The 20,584-nt window shown below is 47.4% G+C and overlaps 1 protein-coding gene across 2 annotated transcripts in view; it reads right to left on the bottom strand.

Annotated features, from left to right (window-relative positions):
* LOC146183215 (endoplasmic reticulum transmembrane helix translocase) overlaps positions 1–20,584 on the bottom strand; it is a 196,061-nt gene that overhangs the window by 54,575 nt on the left and 120,902 nt on the right. For both annotated transcript variants that reach the window (XM_084609087.1, XM_084609088.1), the window contains exons 20-21: positions 18,071–18,188; positions 1,855–2,051 (exon numbers count right to left, since the gene is read on the bottom strand). In XM_084609087.1, the coding sequence (XP_084465213.1) occupies positions 1,855–2,051; positions 18,071–18,188 (315 nt within the window). The remainder of the gene's footprint in view (positions 1–1,854; positions 2,052–18,070; positions 18,189–20,584) is intronic.

The following is a 20,584-nucleotide window of genomic DNA, read 5'->3' as shown; positions in this document are numbered from 1 at the left end:
AAATAAAACCAGAGCAATCAAAATTGGTGCCCAGTGATGATTACTTGCCCGCCATCCTACTGCAAAAGCAGTTGCTCGATTAGTAAATTTCTACGCTGGGTCTGTCTTCTAGAAAACATGACCACATAAAACATTTCCATACTGATGGAGCTCATTGGGCAATGCTTTCACCTATACAAAGCAGAAAGCAGGGCTTGTTGGTAATTAGAATAGCAGGACCCAATTGCTTGCGTGATAGAACCAGGAATAATAAGGTTATTGTGCTTTCCGTTTCTGGAAGGTTCAATAATCAACCTAATAGGAACACTGTAGGCTTCAGGCTACTGAGCCTTCACTGTATCTGTCCCAGAAGGCGTGTGGTCATGAAATGGGGTGCACAGGTAGTGTCAGTTTGTACCACAGACCAATAACTCAGTCAAAATATACAGTCAAACCTCGATATAACGAACACGCATATAACAAATTATTGAATATATCAAACTCTTCCGAAATATTTTTGCCAAACACATGTATTTATAACTTCCCATAGCGAACGCGGTGCAGCATAAAACGGATATCACAAACTTTGCGACGCCAAGCACTACCTCACTTTAATAGCAGGAGGCAGGCCTCGTTGCACTACAAGTGTGTTGTGCGGTACAGCAAACGTTCAGGAGCACTTCGCAGGTGCTGACAGCGCCATAGATGCCACGACGGCGTTGAGAGTTGACAGCAAAAGAATTCATGACCTCCGAGATCACCCCCGCGCGCGTGTTTGTGCGCACGGAAGTAATCTCAGAAGCCATGAGAAATCGTTCGCATCTCGCAATCGCTAACAGCGCCGCTTCAGCAGCGGCGGCAGTGGCGCGTTCGAATGTTGCTTTTGCCTTTTTGGGTTTTGCATTTTCCGTGTTTTAGTGTTAGCAGCGGTGTGGCAGCGTCGCAGCGTGGCCATCATAGCGTTCGGTGGAGGCTGCATCGATCGTCGTGTCGAGTGTGGTGCGCGGGTGTGCATAGTGCTGTGATGGCGGTAAATGTGAAAAAAAGAGCAGCTCGAGATAAAATCAGGGCCTTCAAGGCAGCTTACAAGAGGAGACTGATTGACTCTGTTCTCGTGAAGCTTCGTATGAAGCAGGACTTGGGACTTGCTGGGAGCATTAAAGCGGCATGGGACAGCGTGAAAGGCGAAATTATTGCCAACTGCTTTCGGCACATACGTTTTGTTCCAGCAGAGGCCCGTGCATCAAGTGATGATGAGGACGATCCCGACGAAGCAGAAGCAGAGCTCCACGAGCTCGATGAATGACTGTAGAGGACTTTGTAGGCGGCGACGACATCGCGGCGACCACAGCTGTACTGATGGACGCCGAAATTGCTGTGGAATGTTTCTGAACATCCCGCAGACGAAGCTTAGGCTAACGCTGCAGACGATGAGAACATCCCGACTTCACAAGAAGTGCTTGCTGCATTGGATTTACTGCGCAGCCACTGCAGTGCTATCGAGAGCAGTGGGTTTGCCCTTGTTGAGTGTTTGCAAACTGTGGAACAGGGCATGATACGGAACGCATCAACACAAAAAAGCAGGCCGCGATAACGCAGTTCTTTGCGCGTAAATAAATGGAAGTTACCCAAGTAGGCACCCTCAGAGTTGCTGTGCCTTCTCTGATTAAATTTTGGTGCTCTTGCATGTATTTTCTACGAAATTTTATATTACGAACTATGGATAGAGCGAACTATTTTTCGATTTTTTTAACTGTTCGCTATAACGAGGTTTCACTGTACGCTGCTCTGTGTTGTGCCCCTGGTGCTTCAGAGAAAGCCCCCAAGCACACAGTGTAGTCTGTCCAGCTCAAGGCACCACAAAATCATACGAACCTTGGAGCGCGAGATGAAGAAGAAGCATCCCGCGAGAAGAAGCCCCTGCAGAGTGGCCTGGGTGTCACTGAACTTGATGCCATCCAAGTAGAGCACGCTCTGGCTGTACGCTAGGACAAGAGCATTGAGGGCCAAGATCTTGAACATCTGTAAAGTTGTCACCAGCGTGCACCGGCCTTGCTTGATCACGTGGCAAACTGCACGCAATGTCCACCATCAGCAAACAATGAGCTCGTTGGCCAATTTGGTCATAAATCACACAAAGCAGCAGCCAGTCCCATCAGTAAATAGGTCCACTCATGACACTAATGTGCCAATAAATTCCTGATTAAATTACTTCATAGGTTGTAGCTGTCCCAATTTATTGACCTTTGAAGTCGTTTTGCTCAAGTTCTATACTGACTACAAAAATACACATAAGAAAGGAAGAAACAAGCACTGATCAAGTCCCGAGTTTGGTTTCTGGGGTTTAACGTCCCAAAGCAACTCAGGCTATGAGAGACAGCGTAGTGGAGGGCTCCGGAAATTTCAACCAACTGGAGCTCTTAACGTACACTGACATCGCACAGGACACGGGCGTCTTGCTTCTCGCCTCTGTCGAAAAGCGGCCGCCGCGACCAGGATTCGATCCCGCATATGTGGGCACAGAAGTTGAGCGTCCTAACTCCTGCATCAATGGGGCGGCCTTGTGGCAGAGCATCTGTCTTGCTTTCGGGAGGTGCCAGATTAGATCCCCGGTACCGCCGGGTACCCACCGGTTTACAGTGGGTACAAGATTTCCCCCAACCTGGTGCTCGGCTCTTTTGGGAAAAACTGCTTCGTGCTGGAAGATATATATAGTGGCTGCACAGCAACCATAGTTCTGTATAAAGAAAGTAACAAAATTCCCATAAAGAAAGAAGTTAGGCAAGGAGAGACAATCTCCCCAGTACTATTCACAGCTTGCTTAGAGGAAGTATTCAGAGACTTGGAATGGGAGCAGCTAGGGATAAGGGTAATTGGAGGATACCTCAGTAATCTGCGATTTGCTGATTACATTGCCTTGCTAAGCAACTCGGGGGATGAACTGCAAATAATGATTGATGACCTAGACAGGAAAAGTAGAAAGGTAGGCTTGAAAATCGATATGCAGAAGACTAAGGTAATGTTCAATAGCCTTGGGAAGGAACAGCAGTTTACATTAAGTAGCAAGGTACTGGAAGTAGTAGGCGAATATGTCTACTTAGGACAGGTAGTAACTGCAGATCCGGACCATGAAAAGGAAATAACATGAAGAGTAAGATTGGGATGGAGCGCATTTGGCAAGCACTCGCAGATTATGACTAGCAGCTTATCGGTATCACTCAAAAGGAAAGTATACAACAGTCGCATCTTACCTGTACTCACCCATGGGGCTGAAACGTGGAAGCTAACCAAGAGGGTTTTACTTAAGTTGAGGACAACCCAGAGGGCTATGGAACGAAAAATGGTAGGAGTAACATTAAAGGCTGGTTCACACTGGCGACTCGCGGAGGTCGCGCGGCTCGATTCGTCACGGAGGGGGAGACCAGCGACAATCGTCGATCAACAGGGAGTGTTCACACCGGAATGCGACTCGATTCACGACAGCCCTGCCTCCGAACGAGATTTGAACGAAGAGGCGACTTTCACGCCTTTACAGCTTCTGCTACCGCGCTCGGGGTAGATCAATTCGGACTCATTTCGGTTATGAATATGTTAGATTATCAGTGAGGAACCGGATCTTATGGCTATTCCCATGTTTAGGACTGTTTCGACCGCCAACGCGCTATAGTTCGACGAAGACGGAAGCGGCGGTGGTGTGTGCGCTGTTGTTAGCGTTCTCGCGAAATAGCAGATCACGAAATCGCCTCATGCCCGAGCGTCAAGCACATGACCAAGGATACGAGTACAAACGTGAATTAGTATGCTTCACTTTCGCAGCGCTCCTTAACATGTGTGCCCAACAACTGCGGGCGCAGTAAGTCGATCGTGCACACGCGCGCATGCACTCTTGAATTTTCCCGCCTTGGAAGGAGGCAGAAGCGCTGCGCATTGGCTCAGTTGCTTTGCGACTTCAAGTCGCGTCGCAAGAAATCGGTCAGCGAGCGACTACATGGCGACTCCCTCAAACGGGTCGCTGGCGTCTCGTTCGGGTCGCCCCCTCCGTGACGAATCGTGTCGCGCGACCTCCGCGAGTCGCCAGTGTGAACCAGCCTTAAGAGATAGGAAGCGTGCAGAGTGGGTCTGAGAAATAACTCAAGTTACCGACATTCTAGCGAAAATTAAGAAGAAATGGACATGGGCAGGACATGTAGTGCGAAGAGAGGATAACCGATGGTCGCTTAGGGTAAAAAACTGGATTCCAAGGGAAGGAAAGCATAGCAGGGGGCGGCAGAAAGTTAGGTGGGCGGATGAGGTTAAGAAGTTCGCGGGGGTCAAGTGGATGCGGCTAGCACAGAACCGGGCTAATTGAAGAAATATGGGAGAGGCCTTCACCCTGCAGTGGGTATAGTCAGGATGATGATGATGCTTCAGAAAGGGATCATGGACCACAACATTGAAAAGGGGTCACTGACCCGCAACACTTAGGACCATGACCATAAGCCCGCCTCGTGCGGCAGAAGCCCATATGTAGCCCTTTTTTTTTAGGTCCATGATCCCTTTCCCAAGCACTTAACCACAGCAGAGCCGAGCACCAAGCCCGGGGAAATCTTGCACCGATTGAAAACCGAGGAGTGCCCAGCAGCGCCAGGGATCAAATCTGGTACCTCCCAGATATGGGGTTGATCAGCCCTTAGTTCCATATTTCTTCCGCTTGCCAATGAATCCCTGCCAGCTAAAACCAAATATATCCACCCCTCTACTTTACCTTTGAGCTTCCAAGGGTATTGCAGTTGAGCCCAGATATATCAAATGTGGTTATATCAAATTACCATTTATATCGAAGAGCAGAACATGCTGAAAATGTGTTTATCAAACTTTCACACAGCAGAACATTGGCTACATCGAAATGACGCACTGCAGCCATGAAAGTTGCTCTTCTCCTAACGCTGTTTTCTCATCACTTGGGCCTTGGGCACCTGCTGGCAACCCCAGAGCAATGAAACTGTGCAAGGAGTTGAACATTCGGCATGCCTGATGGTGGCCTCCGGCCTATTCTACTCATTTTCAAAACAACATCGTTATCGTGCAGTGTAGTAAATAAAACTAAAGCCTAGCAGCAGCCCTTGCCTGGCGTGCCTTACTTGATTGACTGCCGAAGGCATTGCAAAAATCAAACTTACATTAACTTTAGTATGCAACTGCAAGGTGTAACTGCAAGGTGGCAACTATGCTGTATCTTGCAACCAGTGTGCACCTGTGGCACTCCATTCAGGTAACAACAGTTTTCTGAGGCTGCCATTTGGAATCAGGTCGGCACCATGAAGTGTTCCAAAAAAATATGCACCTGTAGCACTCCATTCAGGTAACAACCGTTTTTTGAGGCTGCCATTTGGAATCAGGTCAGCACCCCCCCCCCCCATAAAGTGTTCCAAAAAAATATTAAGCAAACTTTTTTTACCAATGCCTGGGTATGAGGGGTCTACAAGGACGGCATTTTAATTTGGGGTGCAACTAAGCAACAATATGACGCTTGCTTGCAAAACGTGTTATGAGAGGCCAAGGAGGCAGACTTCACTCTCAATGCCAAAAACCGCCAGTTTAGAATGCCAATAATTGAATTTTTTGATTACGTCATCAGCAAAGGCGGTGCAAAGACAAACCCTGCACTGACCATGTCACTGAGGGTAAAATAGCATGCCCAAAGGATAAAGCAGCCAAGCACAGAATACTAGGGGTAGCCAATTACTTCAGCAAGCACTTACCCAATCTGTCACAAAAAAAAAAGAAAGACTACACTTGCACGCAGCCGCATCAAATGGGACACTACCTTGAAATGGACAAACTATGCCAGCGAGTGGAAATGCAATGCACCTCCACCTATATATTTTTGACCCCAGCCAAAGAAACTAAGATAATATCTAATGCATCAAAAAACAATTCAGCAACAGCACTCCAGCAACATCATGGGTAAACTGGTATCCAATGCTTGCGCATCATGCATGGTGATCAGTGCAGAGGAGACATACTCCCAGATAGAAAAAGAAGCAATGAAAATAACCTTTGGCTGTAAAAAACTTCACCACTTTTTTACAGTCCCAATGGGAGTTTGTTGCAAGAAAGGCCAGTCACCGACCGTTTTTCGAACTCAGCGTGACCCGGGAAACAGTCCGAATAATCTAATAGTCTGAAAAATCCGTTAACTTGAAAAAAAAAAAAAAAAAACACTTTTCTGTGAAAAATCAACTTTACTAATCACGACCTTCGCCGCTTCCTACGTTTCGTTTATATGTCGATAATAGGGAGTTATAGCATATTGCAATCCGCTACTGTGACCAGCTTCCGCACGCAAGCCAATGTGCATACACGCCAACACGATCCAATACGGTGGGCTCGGTTGCCAGTGCAGGTGCCCTGTCTGGTGCCGACGCGGTAGGTGTGCACGCGTGGAAACATGCAACTCACTTAAGAAGGGGGAACACGGGTCAAGAAATCGTGAAATAATCGCTTTTTAGAAAATGTGATTTTCGAAATCAGTAGCTCTTTATCTACCTATCTGCTAAATTTTTCATCTCTAGGATCAGTATTTTAATCATAGTGCCAATTTATATCTTGCCCAAATTTGGGCCGAAAACGACACCGAAACGACTATTTTTCGCGAGGCGTAGCTCCCATTCCGTCTGCTCGGCGCGCCCGAGCCGCGGGGAGACTGCGGAGGCGTGAGGCCAGTCACGTTTGGTTTCAAACCGCCACGTGCATTCACGGCAAGATTTAGGAAAAATAGAAAAAACATTGTTGACTAATCATCTCAAGTGATGCCCGGCACCGGCTGTGTGCGCTCAGGTTGACGGAAGTTGTGCACCGAACGATCGAGCGTACGAGCCTGAAGTAGGCCTAGCGTGTTGCCCAGCACGGGAGACAGCTACTGGCAGCGGTCGCACCCGCCGCGACACAGTGACATCGCATGCTGCATATGAGCAGAAGGATAAGCTCAAAACAGAAAAAGCTTGAACTCGCGTCAACTCCAGCAACAAAGCGGCATTCGGATTGTTTTCGAGACGATGCCAGCAGCGCGGCGGACAGTCCGCTTGGCGAGAAGGAGTTCATGATCGTCAAATGTAAAGTTTGCAGAGACTGACGAAGTGTAAAGCATATGGTGGCGATATTTGCATTGAAAGAGGTGATTGTGAATAAGAAATCGCATCAAACTTATTCTCCAGTGCGCAAACTGCAGGGACACGGCGTTGTCATAGAGATTGCCGCTTGTTTGCGCCAATGGATCGTGTTCATAGTCTTTAGTGAATGTGCTTGCTTCCCGTACAATGCAGAGCACTGGGAAGCAGCAAACAGCTCCAAATGACTTTTTTTTTTTTTGGCAATGAATGTTCCTTACAGCGGTCTTGATGCGAGGACGTGGCAAAACGACGTACGTGGAAAAAAAAAAAAAGTTGCTGCCTGCATGTGACTCGCGCAGCCGAAAAGTAACAACTGAACGTGCTGCAACTACAAATCAAAATGAAAGAGGTGGCACTTGGACGTAGGAAAGCGAAGAGACTACATCACTGAAGGTTTCTAGCCATTTTAAATTGTAAATGTGTTCATTACATTAGGAAATGTCTGCTATATAATCCCCCGTTTCTTTTTTTGCTCTTTTCTCAAAACATGCATTGTTGACCACTTGCAGTTTTGCGGCCTCAATATCTCAGCACCCAAAGCACGTAGAGCTGAAATTCTTTTTGCAATGGGAAGCTGAATGCATTCTGTGTGAAATGTTGAAACCAGATTTTTTTGTTTTTGAAAGTTTATATTAATTATTTTGACAAGTTTATTTTCACTTGATACACAAGCTTTGTATACTGAAATTAAGCTGCAAAATGAGTGCTAATTAACATACAGTAGAACCCCGTTGTTACATTCCTCACTGCTGAGTTTTCCCGGCTATTACATCGCTTTCATCTCGTCCCGGCATTGCTCCCGTAGGATCCATTGTATGGGGTCCTCGTTGTTACGTTGTAGCTGTGAAAACGTTCCTGCATGATACGTCGCAACTGATCACCGCGAACCCGCCTGAGGCAACGCGTGCCGACCACCATTTTGACTCTTTAAGAGTCTTGGCTAGGCTTGGCTATGGAACTAACTTCAAGAAGCCGCACGCGAGTTGGAGAGGCCGCCACTAGATGGCCAACTGGCTCGTGAACGTCGGCTATGTGGCGTGCACCGCCACCGCCCGATTCAAAGGGTTCAGCTCCGTCCGTCCGTCCGTCCGTCCGTCCGTCCGTCCGTCCGTCCGTCCGTCCATCCATCCATCCATCCGTAGAACCAGTCCACGACAAAGCCGGTCGTGAACCAGTCGAACTAATCCTTGTCCTTTGTATCCGACGATCGTGATCTGACGTTCTTCGATGGCGTCGTGCAATCAGAAGGCACTTTCCCTTCACGAAAAGCTGGGCGTACTAAACGCTGTCGACAGGCAGCCAGCGTGGAAAAGAATTGATATTGCCAAAGACCTTGGTCTGCCACCATCGATGCTTAACAACAGCATCGTCTCAAAGCGTGCCGAGATTGAAGGCAATGCAGCGCTTTTCGGACTGAAAGCTAAGCAGGCTCGTGGGGCCAAGTATGGAAACCTCGACGAGGCTCTTCTGACCTGGTTCAAGCAAGCTCACGCTGCCGGCATCAACCCTGATGCCAGCATTTTGCGCGAGAAGGCAGTGGACATCACCGACAGACTGGGCATCACGGACTTTGCGGCGTCTAATGGCTGGATTGACTGTTTCCGGAAGAGGCACGGCATCGCGTACAAGACAGTAAGCGGTGAATCAGCAAGTGTGAATTTGGCAACAGTCGACGATTGAAAGGCCACACCATCTGCTATACTAATTGAGGGCTATGCGCCTCGTGACATCTACAACGCCGATAAAACGGGCCTTTTTTTTTCGGGTGCAGCCTTCGAAGGCCCTAAGCCTGAAAAGAGAAGCGTGTCATGGAGGCAAAAACAGCAAAGAGCGATTGACGGTGCTCCTTTGCTGCAACATGGATGGTTCCGATAAGTTAAAGCCATGGGTAATCGGCAAATATCGGAACCCGTGGTGCTTGAAGAACACTCGCCTGCTGCCATGTCACTACAGAAGTAACAGTCGTGCATGGATGACATGTTCGTTGTTCGAAGAATTTCTTCGCTACTTCGACAACAAGATGGGATCCCAGTGCAGGAGTGTTCTCCTTTTTCTAGACAATTGTGCTGCCCACCCAAGAGACCTGCAGTTTCTTCGGAACGTCAAGCTTGTGTTCTTCCCACCGAACACTACAAGCCATCTGCAGCCGCTGGATGCCAGCGTCATAAAGAACCTGAAGCATTCCTACCGGACGAGTGTTGTGAAGCGCTGTCTTGCACGTATTGATCGTGGACAGCAGCCTACGACCATTTTGATGCTTGACGCTATGCACTATGTCGCTTCAGCGTCGGCTGCAGTGGCCATATCAACTACACAGCACTGCTTCGTGCAGTGTGGCTTTCGCACAGACGGCGAAGGGGAATTTCCTGGTACAGACGCTGGGGAGTTGGAAGCAGCCTTTTGCGATCAAGAGCTCACTGAGGCGATGGATGCGCTGGGTGCCACGGGACTCGCATACGATGACTATGTCGCAGTGAATGCTGCCGTTGTGACATCGGAGTGCCAAAGTATTGGTGATACAGTCGAACCCGGTTATATCGAACCCGGATATATCAAATTTTGGTTATATCAAACTCACGGAATATCCCCTTGAAAATCCCATGTAAAAGTATAGGAAAGCCGCGTCATATATCGAACTCAATTTCACCGGTCGTTCGATATATCGAACTCCGCACCATGCACTGGAAAGTGTGCCTTCCCCAAAGACGATCGCATCACCCTTGGCCGTTTGCCGCGTGACGTTTTCAAGCCACGTTATCGTTTCCCGCACGCCAGCACATGACGTTTGCAAGCCATGTGTGTGGCTGTGCCCATTCTTTTGCTGAGCTATCTCTCTCCTTCAGCACACGCTATGCATGCGCCAAGCCAGCTCGTCCATTTTCAGACAGACGTCGGACGCTTTCCCCACAATTTCGTTAACCAATTAAAGTTTACTCTCTCTCTCCAGCGTGCGTTGCGAACCCTCTCGCGCGGCGGCTGACATGGCTATGGCGCCTGCAGACGTTAAAAGGCGCAGATCTCTCTCTCTCTCTCTCTTCTTTTTTGCGAGAGTCATTTATTCTTATCGTTGTGCTGTAGGCGCGTCGTTACGTAAGACATGGCGGCTGCGAACGTTAAAAAGCAACAGGTTTTTTTTTTTTTTTTCTTTTTTTTTTTGCTGGAGTCGTTGTATCTTGCATGTATGAATCAACGAAAGTATGCAGTCAGCTGCTGCGATCATGACGCCCGCCCCAAGCGAACCAGGCCTGTGCGAATAAATCGAACCAAGCTTGTGCAATCAAGCCATCACGGGCACTCTGCCAAGTTCGCTCCCCGCCACAGCGGGAGAATCTCAAAAGATAAACACGCCGCGACGTTATCGCTGCGCAGCATCTTGGCACGCTGCCAAGACCGAAACGGAGTGATGCACGAAAACGCATGCAAGCAAGAAGTGACGCATGCAAGCGAAAACGCTCGCGATTTCTGCCGCGGCGACACAGAAACGTTGTTTTAAGCTGCCGCGATGGCTCGAGCGGCGAGAGGGATGCAGTTCCAACAAGGTTGAAATCTTTCATCGCTCTGTCGCTGCCGCTCCTCGTCGCTGAGATCGCTCAATCGCTTGCATGTGAGTGAGCTGGCCTTAACGCTTTTTTTTTTCTTTTCCTAATTCTCGGGTGCAAAAGTGGAGGGTGGGCTCATTATGCGAGTGGGTTGATTACGCGACAAATACGGTATCGTTTTTTTGCATCGTAAGTACCGTCACAAGCCGATTTCTGTATACCGAACTATCGAAATATCGAACTATTTCACGATCCCCTTCGAGTTCGATATATCCGGGTTCGACTGTATTGGTGCGAGCTCGGTCGCGAGTGAAGCCGCAGATTGTGATGACGAGCTCGAGCCACACGATTCTGAGGATTTGTCAGATCCGAGCTTTGGAGAAGCGGTCGCGGCTCTCGACCTCCTCCATAGGTATGTCGCACCTCAAAGCGACGCGGACAGCAATGTGGCTTTCCAGGCTACTGAGAAGCGCCTAGTGTTTTCTACCAAGCGAAAGAAATGGCAGTCCACTATTCTTGATTTTTTAAAGTCCTAACGTCACTTTGCGGAAATAAATTGTTTGAAGTGAAAGCTGCACCGTTCTTGTTCCTTTTCGGAGCCTTCCTCACTGTTGCGTTTTCCCGGCTGTTACATTTTTTTTTTGGACTGGTGAAAAACGTATGAACGGGGTTCTACTGTATTGGGGAAACTGCTCCCAAACATTTCATTCTTTACACTTCTGGCTACCTAAGCATGCTGTAATTTTAAGTTTTTAACAACCCATTATTTCAAAATTTAGGCCTTGAACAATGGATGTTGATTAGTAATTATCTTGAAAACCAATTAGGCTACAAGAAGATGACTGCATATTTAAAATCAGCATGAAAAATTCAGTAAAGCTGTGAATTTTTATTACAATTTGCCAAAAAATAACAAAAATAGCTCTCAGACCCATGTCCCCTCTTAAGGGGCCACCGCATAATCAGTGGTGCGCCACATAAGCAGATCGTGCTAAGCTGTAACCACTACAGCCCTCCAGTCAGAATATCTCAGCCAGTCACGCTTTCATCATGTCCATACCACGAACGGATGCACACGCTGTATGAAGCAACAACATTCAGTTTCTGTTTCAATGGTTAACGACTGTAGCAAAGACTGTGAGATGGAATACACTAGAAAACAAGTAAAAAGAAAAAGCAGAACAAGAACCTATGCAAATGAATGCACTCCTCCCCGCTTGTTCCTGCGGGCAGTGGTGTCGGAGCACGTCGTGGCGGACGGTGCTTATGCTCCATTTTTCCGTTCGCTGTGCACTCTAGGCTACCACGATAACAAGGCAGAGCATCCCCTTACTGCCACTGCCTCCAATGGCAACGATGCACAGAGAGCCAAGCTAGTTCGCCTGAATGACTCGCTTTGCCTAAGGTTTCAAGACCGCACAACACCGGGTTGTTTGTGAAAACAATGTCTGCTCCCGTCTATTTCATGCCGAAAAAAAAAAAAGCCTTTGGCCAAAAACGACCTTCACAGTATTGCTGGCACAAAATTTGGTCCGAAAACTTGAACTTTTGGATACCATAGGGTCCGAAGTATCAGTCGTGAAAATGTGCACATTCTTATGGGGCGGTTCCCGAGTGAAGTCCAAAATATTGCACAAGTCTGAATGACTGGAGTAGAAAATATCAGTCGGCCACTGTATTTACTGCATGGAAAGGTATTAGCAATGTGCTGCCCTAATTCTCCCATTCTTTTTCACGACTGCTGGCATACAACTACACGAAAAGCTTGTTCATCGGAACTTAACGGGACTGAGAAAGAAGTTCAAATCATCCGAAGTTCTAACCATCGAATGACATCGAAAAACTCACAAGAACCACTTGCATCACGGTAAATATGTTTGGTGACACACTGGCCAACAGTCGCCCGCTTTTTTGATGAAAACAGTGTCACAGTGACTATCTTTTGCATTTCCATCAAGGCTTTGCTAATTGCATGCACTCTGTCGAGAGCATTAAAGCAGAACTTCTCGAAGATAGTGAGGACCTCTCTGACGTTCTTCACTGTGTGACATGGTGGTCACTGTTCCCCCTCACAGGCACCCTGCATCATGCATGAGGAGGTTTCATTGCACCATGAAAGAGTGGCACTTGATGAGCCCACAGTTGCACCGCAGAAGGACCATGCGAACAGAAGTGAGAAAAAGGTCGGCCTAGTGGTCTCATGACCTCATCTTGGAGACAAGGCCATTGGCCTTTCATTGTGCCTGCCGCTGCGTGCACATCAAAGGTGTACGCGGTCATCTCCGTAACATGCAGTCAAGGCTTGAGTACGGCTATTTACAGTCACTTGGAACTACAAGGAACTTGTCTGGACCAAGTAGTAGAGTTCGAATGATCCATATCTCGTAGTTAGTAAAGTTTGAACTAACGAGCTTTCACTGTACAACCTTAAGTTTATATCAGGCAAGCAGTTCTTCCTCACAGACACACTGTCAAAGGCTCTACTGGTGAGGCCAAGGACACTGCTGAATCAACAGAAAACGAAGTTCATGCAGTCACCAACAGTGGTATGTTGCAAGAAAAGTGAATTCACACCCGAGCTGTCAAGGGTTCAGGGCGTTGTATTGAAAGGGACCAAGTTCCTTCTCCAGGCAATGAGAAGGGAAGTGCTTAAATGCATCCATAAGTGCCAAGCAAGAGCCAGAAGCCCATTGTTTCCGCCCGGATGCAGCACTGATATAAAAACAATGCTGTAAGGCTGTATTGTGTGCTGAAAATATTGTCACGGACGAGGAAGTAGGGGGCAGTGGCGTGGGCAGGAGCATTCATGCTAGGCCCGCTCACATTCATAAAAGGTAATCTCATCCCCATCGGTCATGTTCTGTTTCTTAAGAATTCATCATACTGCTTCCGCTGCCGCAGCCTTCACAGCACAGCATCTAGGCAGAAACACTGGCTCAGAAGAAGGCGAGAGACGGTTGTGTGCACATGTGGTAATGATTTGGAACCGAGGGGAGGGGGTGATGCACAGAGCGGGCATTCTCTTCAAAACGAAAGACACTCAAAGACTCCGCAGCAGCGAGCAGCTCGTTTAGACACTCTCCGACCAGAGCCTCTTTGTGTAGCACAGGTTTAGAATAAACATCAGTTGTGGTTGTGCTGCAAAACAATCTCCTTAACGTCATTGATGATTGAACACTGTTTTCCTGTTTTCTTTGGCTTGCCGCCCCGTCATAATATGCCTACAAGCCACAATGCAAACAGTTTGTAATGAGAAGTACACCAAATTATGCATAATACTGTGCAGGCACGAATATTTTTCAAAAAAGCTGATGCTTTTATTTGTCCATTTTTTATGCCCTTTACAACTTTACTGAGTTAGAGTGAAAGAAACTTGTTCATATTGTGACTAGTGCAGTCATCGGGAAACTACCAAGTACAGAATTTTAATCGAAGTGTGTACGAACAGTGGGCCACAGTTTTCATCTCCTAAATCTGCTCTTTTTGCATCCAGGTACAACTTCAAACAAGTGACTTCAAGCCCAGTGTTCTCACGTTTAAATGGACTCATTAAGAAAAGAGTGAAAATTGTGAAAAGAGTCTTGAAGAGAACTGAAGAAGCCCAGGACAATCTCTGGCCTGGTTTGCTAGGCTACAGATCAGCACCACGTAAAAATGGCCCTGGCAAACTCTTGCACGGTAATAGACTGCGCTTGACACCCAGACCTCAAGGGAGCAGGCAAGCAGGCCAGAGTTAAAGCACGGACCGGTGATACGAGAGGATTGTCTACCATCACTCAAGCAGGGCAACAACTTAAGGGTGAGAGATTCAAGGCATGGATGCACTGCTGGGCTGAAGCTAATGAAATGGTACAAAGGTCCTATTGCGCAGTTACCAAGCAAAACCATGTGTTACGACATATCTGCCACCACTTGCTTCCAAACCATCAGCTGTTTCAGCAAGCAACAGAAAGTGATAACTTAAACAGCAAAGCTTCTTTTGTGCTGCAATCAGCACCACCAGTGAATTCTACAGAACTGAAACTGTCATCTATGGGCTTGGAGAATCCCTTGCCGGCGCCGGTGCCAAGCTGATCCACCCGGCGCATCAGACCAGCACAACGCTTGTAATGCAATCTAAATTTAAATCAATTCCATAAATTGCATTTGTAGCACATACAGCAAGCGCGTCATTCTACAGTCGAACTTTGATATATCAAAAGCGAATATAATTCGAATTTTGGTTACATCGAACTCTGGCAATATCCCCTTGAAAATCCCAGATAAAAGTATAGAAAAGCTGTGTCGTACATCGAACTCAATTTCACCGGCCGTTCGATATATCGAACTCCGCACCATGCACTGGAATCTGCACCTTCCCCAAAGACGATCACATCACCCTCGGCCGTTTGCCGCGTGACGTTTTCAAGCTACGCGCGGAAGAAATGAGAGGGAACAGTTCGGCAAAATCTTGTCTAGGGCAGCGCAGCAGCCTGTCCCCAAAGGCGCATGCATATGCAGCGATCGTTTGCAAGCCGTGTGCGTGACTGCCTGTACGAAGCAGATGCAGCCAGTGCAGCCATGGTATTCGAGAGAGGGGAAAACGCGATAGAGCGAAGCGCAGGGGTGTGCCCATTCTTCTGCTGAGCTTTCTCTCTCCTTCCTCTCCCTTTACCGGTCTTTGTTCGCAGCAGCACGCATTACGCATGCGCCGACAAGCCAGCTCAGCCCGTGGCAGACAGAAAGTTGGACACTTTCTCCAGTGCGTGTTGTGAACCCTCTGCGCGCGGCGGCTGATGTGCCATGCGCATCTCATGTCGTGCTGAACTTGAACGTGCATAAGATATGGCGGCTGCAAAAGTTAAGAAGCGGCAGATGTTTTTCCTTTTTTTTTGTGTGGGTCGTCTATCCTTGTTGTGCTGATTATACGGCGTAGCATAAGCTATGGCGAATGAGGACGATAAGAAGCGGCAGATTTCTTTTTTTTTTTTTTTTTTTTTTTTTTGCGAGTCGACAATCTCTGTAAGAAGTGGCAGATCTGATTTTTATTTCTTTTTCTGCGAGAGTCATATATCCTTGTCGTCATGCTGGATGTGTAGCGTAAGCTATAGCGGCTGCAGACGTTAAGACGCAGCAGTTTTTTTGTTCTTTTTTTTTTGCGAGAGTCGTCAATTCTTACTTATGAATCAACGGGAGCATGCGGCCAGCTGCGATCATGTCACCAGCTTTTGGCACTGTTAACAGCATTTGCAGCTATAGTGCTTTCAACGATTTTGTGGCAGTGGACTACGCCGCCCCAAGCGCAGCGTGATAAATCGAACCAAGCTTGTCCAATCAAGCCATCACGGGCACTCTGCCAAGTTAGCTGCCTGTCACCGCAGGAGTCATCCAAAGTATAGTTAAAACATAAACACGCCGTGACGTTATCACTGAGCAGCATCTTGGCGTGCTGCTAATAAATGAGCTGTATATGCGACAGCCAAAACGGAGGGAACGCTTTTTTTTTTTCAAATTCTCGGAGGCAAAAGGGGAGGATGAGTTCATTATGCGAGTGGGTTGATTATGCGACAAATACGGTACCATTTCTCACGATCGCAAGCAGCATCTCAAGCCGATTTCTGTATATCGAATTATCGATATATCAAACTATTTCACGATCCCCCTTCAAGTTTGATATATCCGGGTTCGACTGTATTTCAGATGAATTTTCCACCTGCCCTATTTACACGCCAACACCTGCGCTGATTCTGAAACAAATTGTTTTTTGGCACACTTAAAGGTTGATACAAGACCAATTTTTTTCACCTCGCATAAAATCAGAGATGCACCACTTGAACCAGGCCGTGGAAAGTCAGCGGCACTTCCGTCCCATCTAATTCTCCCAAGGGGGGGCGAAAGGAGAAAAGAAAAAGCTGGGAGGAGGACTTCTCCCTCGCGCCTAAATTTTCCCCTCGCACTGACGGCGCCGCCGACTCCGTTGCGTGGCTTGCTCGCGTGAACCGCTGCAACCATTACGACTCCGCTCGTTTTGAATTAGAACCGTCGTCTGCGTCGGTCGTCTGCGTAGCCTAGCGCTGTGAATTCTCTGCGTGTTGGCTTATCGGCCAAAGTCGCGATTTTTCGTCGCGGTTCTTTTACTCTGTGCATCTCATTCCTGCTGGCTCTTCACCCCTTCGTGAGACGAGAGACTTGTCTGCGTGCACCTCCAGCTCCGTGGACCCATCTCGTCTGCTGGTTGTGCTGGCCATTACAGTCGACGATATCTGCTATGTTTCGTGTTGTTGAACTTGTTACATTCATGTACTGTGGAGAGACGTAAGTGCGTTTTGAAGAAGACGGTTCTTCCAGAAAGGGTAGTGTAAATTTTTAATCATGCATTTTGGTTATGTATAGCACAGTGACATGCGATTACTTGCATCAAATACCAACCACTAGGTAACTAGAACGCAGGTATTTGCTCATGTTTCTACATTGCTTTGATGGTATGGAATGCGTAGAATGAATATATGCATCATTTATTTAATTTCATATCAACTGTACACATGCTGACAGAAGCAGTGCCGGCAAACTGGGTTCTTTTGTAGTGATAAAGCAAGCATGCAAGATTACAATGTTAGCGCAGAATACAGAACACTACTGTAAACTGTTGGCTATGTAAAGTGTGTGTGTGTGTGTGTGTGAGGGATACTTCGTCCCATCTTTTCATTTTCTGTTTCACGTGCAGCTAATAAAAAAGAGAAACGATATCTGCTGTTCTCTGTGCTATTTCTTGCTGCGGTCGGGTACGCTTGCTCGCGAGCGCCTGCGCCCTCGAGAGCGCTATGCTTGAGGTTTTTCTTTCCATCACACTGTTCCTGCCGCGAGCCGGTCGTGCCGCGGCAGAACGATGATGCGGTAGAAAATCCACGGGCAGAGCGTTCTCTCGAGCGTGGGCGGACGCGAGCGCGCGACCCGAGCTGCTTGAAGCAACCTACCGACACCCCCTTCAGCGCACCGTTTTTTTGGACCAGTCCGCAATATGGCCTCCCCCGTCAAGTCCATTTTTTACGCGCCCCCTCCCGCTATAATCCTATAATGGGGAGTTTGGCGCTAGCGTTTGTAATTCGTGGCCGCTGGGAGGTATAGGGAGTTTCACACCCCTGCTTGAACCAGATTACTCAAACAAATCCAAATACTTCAGCCAACAAGACGAAGCCCTTCGTGGCTTTTTTTTTCTTCTTGCAAAAGAAACTTTTCAGTGCAGGTTGACAAGAGTGCGGAGATCACACAAGCAAGAAGAATCACACACATGAAGCACACACACAGTGCTATACAGTTGTGCTTTTTTCTGTCCTGTACAACTATCAAAATATTCTAAAAACGGTGGGAAACTAACTAACCTCACTAGAAGAGTATAAACAAATAATCAGCACAAGAGCTTACTGCACTGGATGGATGACAGCTTCGATGTGAAGGGGGCAGCGATGCTGGCATCACCCAGCTTCACAACCTGCGCCTGGTCCTGCTCCTCCAGGTCCTTGAGCAGCTTCTGCAGCTGCTTCTGTAATGCAGGCAATGACACACAGTTCACACAATGGCATGAGACCGGAGCAGAGATTCCATCAGGTTACTATGATAGGGCATAAAAAGCAAAAATATTAAGCATCGATGAATACCGAATTTTGAGTTAAGATGTGTACAAAGCAAACAGCTATTCTGTTCAACACAGTAAAATACTGTTAATTCACTGAGACCATAAAAAGATATTTGAATTAACCAAAGTCTGAATTATCGAATGACCCCTATTGACAAGTTCTTGCATCATGGTAAATCAATTTGGTGAAAGACTGAGCACTGGGAGATGACAGCAAAGCAAACATCAGAGCAGACTTGAAATAGTTCACTCAGATAACTTGAGATTTTGGTTTCATTCAAAAAAATTTAAAAATATTGTTTGGCTGATTATACATGGTTTCCACGTGACGTCACGCTCGGCAGGGCATGCTGTGGTGGCCATGCTGATGCATCGCTGGTGCTGTCAGTTGTCAACAGTGCCGAGTCGGAAATGCAGCAGGCGAGTCGCGCGCACATTACCTCGTGCGTTCTGTTAACTTTGGTGCGTTTCGGGTTAAATGCCGCCGCTTCTCAGCAAGCAGCCTTTAACACTACCTACCACTCGAAATTTATGGGGTCTGAGCGTGCACGGTACACGAAAAAAGCGTGCCTTTGCGACAACATCGACCCAAACAAGCTGCGACCGGAAACAGACACTGGAAGCGATGTTGACTTGTTCCCGGAGATTTCACATGGTGACATCGTCAATTACCTTGTTTTTTCTGCCAACTTTTTGACACTTGAAGAAATGAAACGCTTTTAAGTCGACTGAAGCACCTAATTATTTTACCAGCGGTTGGGTAAAGAGCTTGTCAGTAAAACAGCTCTAAGGTGACAAGGTGGTTCTTTTTGGAGAGGTAAGCAGCAAGACTTTTTTTTTTTTTTGAGAAGCAGTTGAGGGGAAAAAAGGTAACGTTTGCTCAGTCCACAAGTGACCGAGCGTAAAGTAAAAAGAATGTTTACAACCTGTCAAGCTAGAAAATCATTTCTTCACACATGTACGGTACCTCGACAATGTGAGAAGACACCACTTTTCATTCTTTTTTATGCACATACGTTGTTCAATTTGCATACCTACCAAGTTATTGCGCCAAAAAAAAAACGATCATGCGTTAAAAGACCGACATCGCTCGCTTGAGATTTGCCGACCAACAGATTATAAGTCTCACCTGTCGCGTCACGCGATTTTTGTGTGCTTTTGTAACTAATCAAGCTCGCCGCTGGTGCCGGTTCGGTAGTGCGACAATATCGACAGTGATGTGCGCCCGTGCAGAAATGAACCCAACATTAATATCTACCTTGCCACATTTCTGCTGCAGGTGAACCCCTCACAAAGGTTGTGAGACCAGCCTCTACAGGTGTGGATCCTTTGCAAAAAAAACTGGGGTTGTGCTCGCAGCTCATTGCACCTGTATGGCAGGAATGGGAGAGGCACGCTCCCATGTTGGGGCCTGCCTTTATGCAGTGCAGATAACCATTGCGCAGAAAAAAGCGCAGATAACCATTGCGAAGCTTGAGAGGTTCTACTGTGAGACTGCTTCGATGCTTTGGCTGCACCAGCATGGCGGAATAGTATCCCAGTGTTCCTAGCGCGCTCCTAGCCATGACGTCAGTGCAAGCCATGTATATCTGCAATGCATTTTAAAGCTATTCAATTTGTATCACGGTTTTGGTTCATTCAAAGCTTTCTGCCTTGATCCAATGTTCTCCTGAAAATTCGGTCCCTTCAATGGGATAACTTGGACCCTGTCTGGAGTGGGGTTATTTTAAGGTCTAGAAAACAATTCAAGAGATCGGGGGCATCCCATCGGCATGCAGTTTAATGTAGTTTAGTTTTTTGAGCTTCTTTACCAGCCCAGAAGTGATAGCAGCTATCGTCCGTGCATCAGCAGTCCAGCACCAGCTATGCGCAGTTTCGGATGTTGACTGGCACATCTGTGTTATATATTGTTACGTGGAATATCTACAGTCTGAAAGCTCTCCGCACAGCTAACGTTGATGAGGGCACTGATTTCACGACACTCAGCGTCGTCGTCTTCCCTTGAGTTGAAAAGCTGAAGTTAAGGACTGGGAGAGTGGTGCGGTTCTGGGAGATGTGCACAATTAGATAAGGAAGGGTGACGTGCCGCTGCAGCATGACATCAGTAATGGGACAAGCGAGATAGTCGCCATCTGGGACGGGTGGAAATGGCGACATAGGGATGTAAACAGCAGTTTCAGGAGGAAGGCGGCTAAACTGTGCTGATAGAAGTCGGGGTGAGCAGGAGGGGTCTTCAGAGCAGAGCGGAAGGTCCAAGCGAAGTAGGCCGCTAGAGCAGTCAATAAGGGCAGAGTGGGCTGTTA

This window comes from Amblyomma maculatum, chromosome 7, assembly GCF_055883805.1.
Source record: "Amblyomma maculatum isolate TAMU_Amacu chromosome 7, ASM5588380v1, whole genome shotgun sequence".
Lineage (NCBI taxonomy): Eukaryota > Metazoa > Arthropoda > Arachnida > Ixodida > Ixodidae > Amblyomma > Amblyomma maculatum.
The sequence above is the reverse complement of the archived record's forward strand: the minus strand, read 5'-3'. Positions and strand labels throughout refer to the sequence as shown.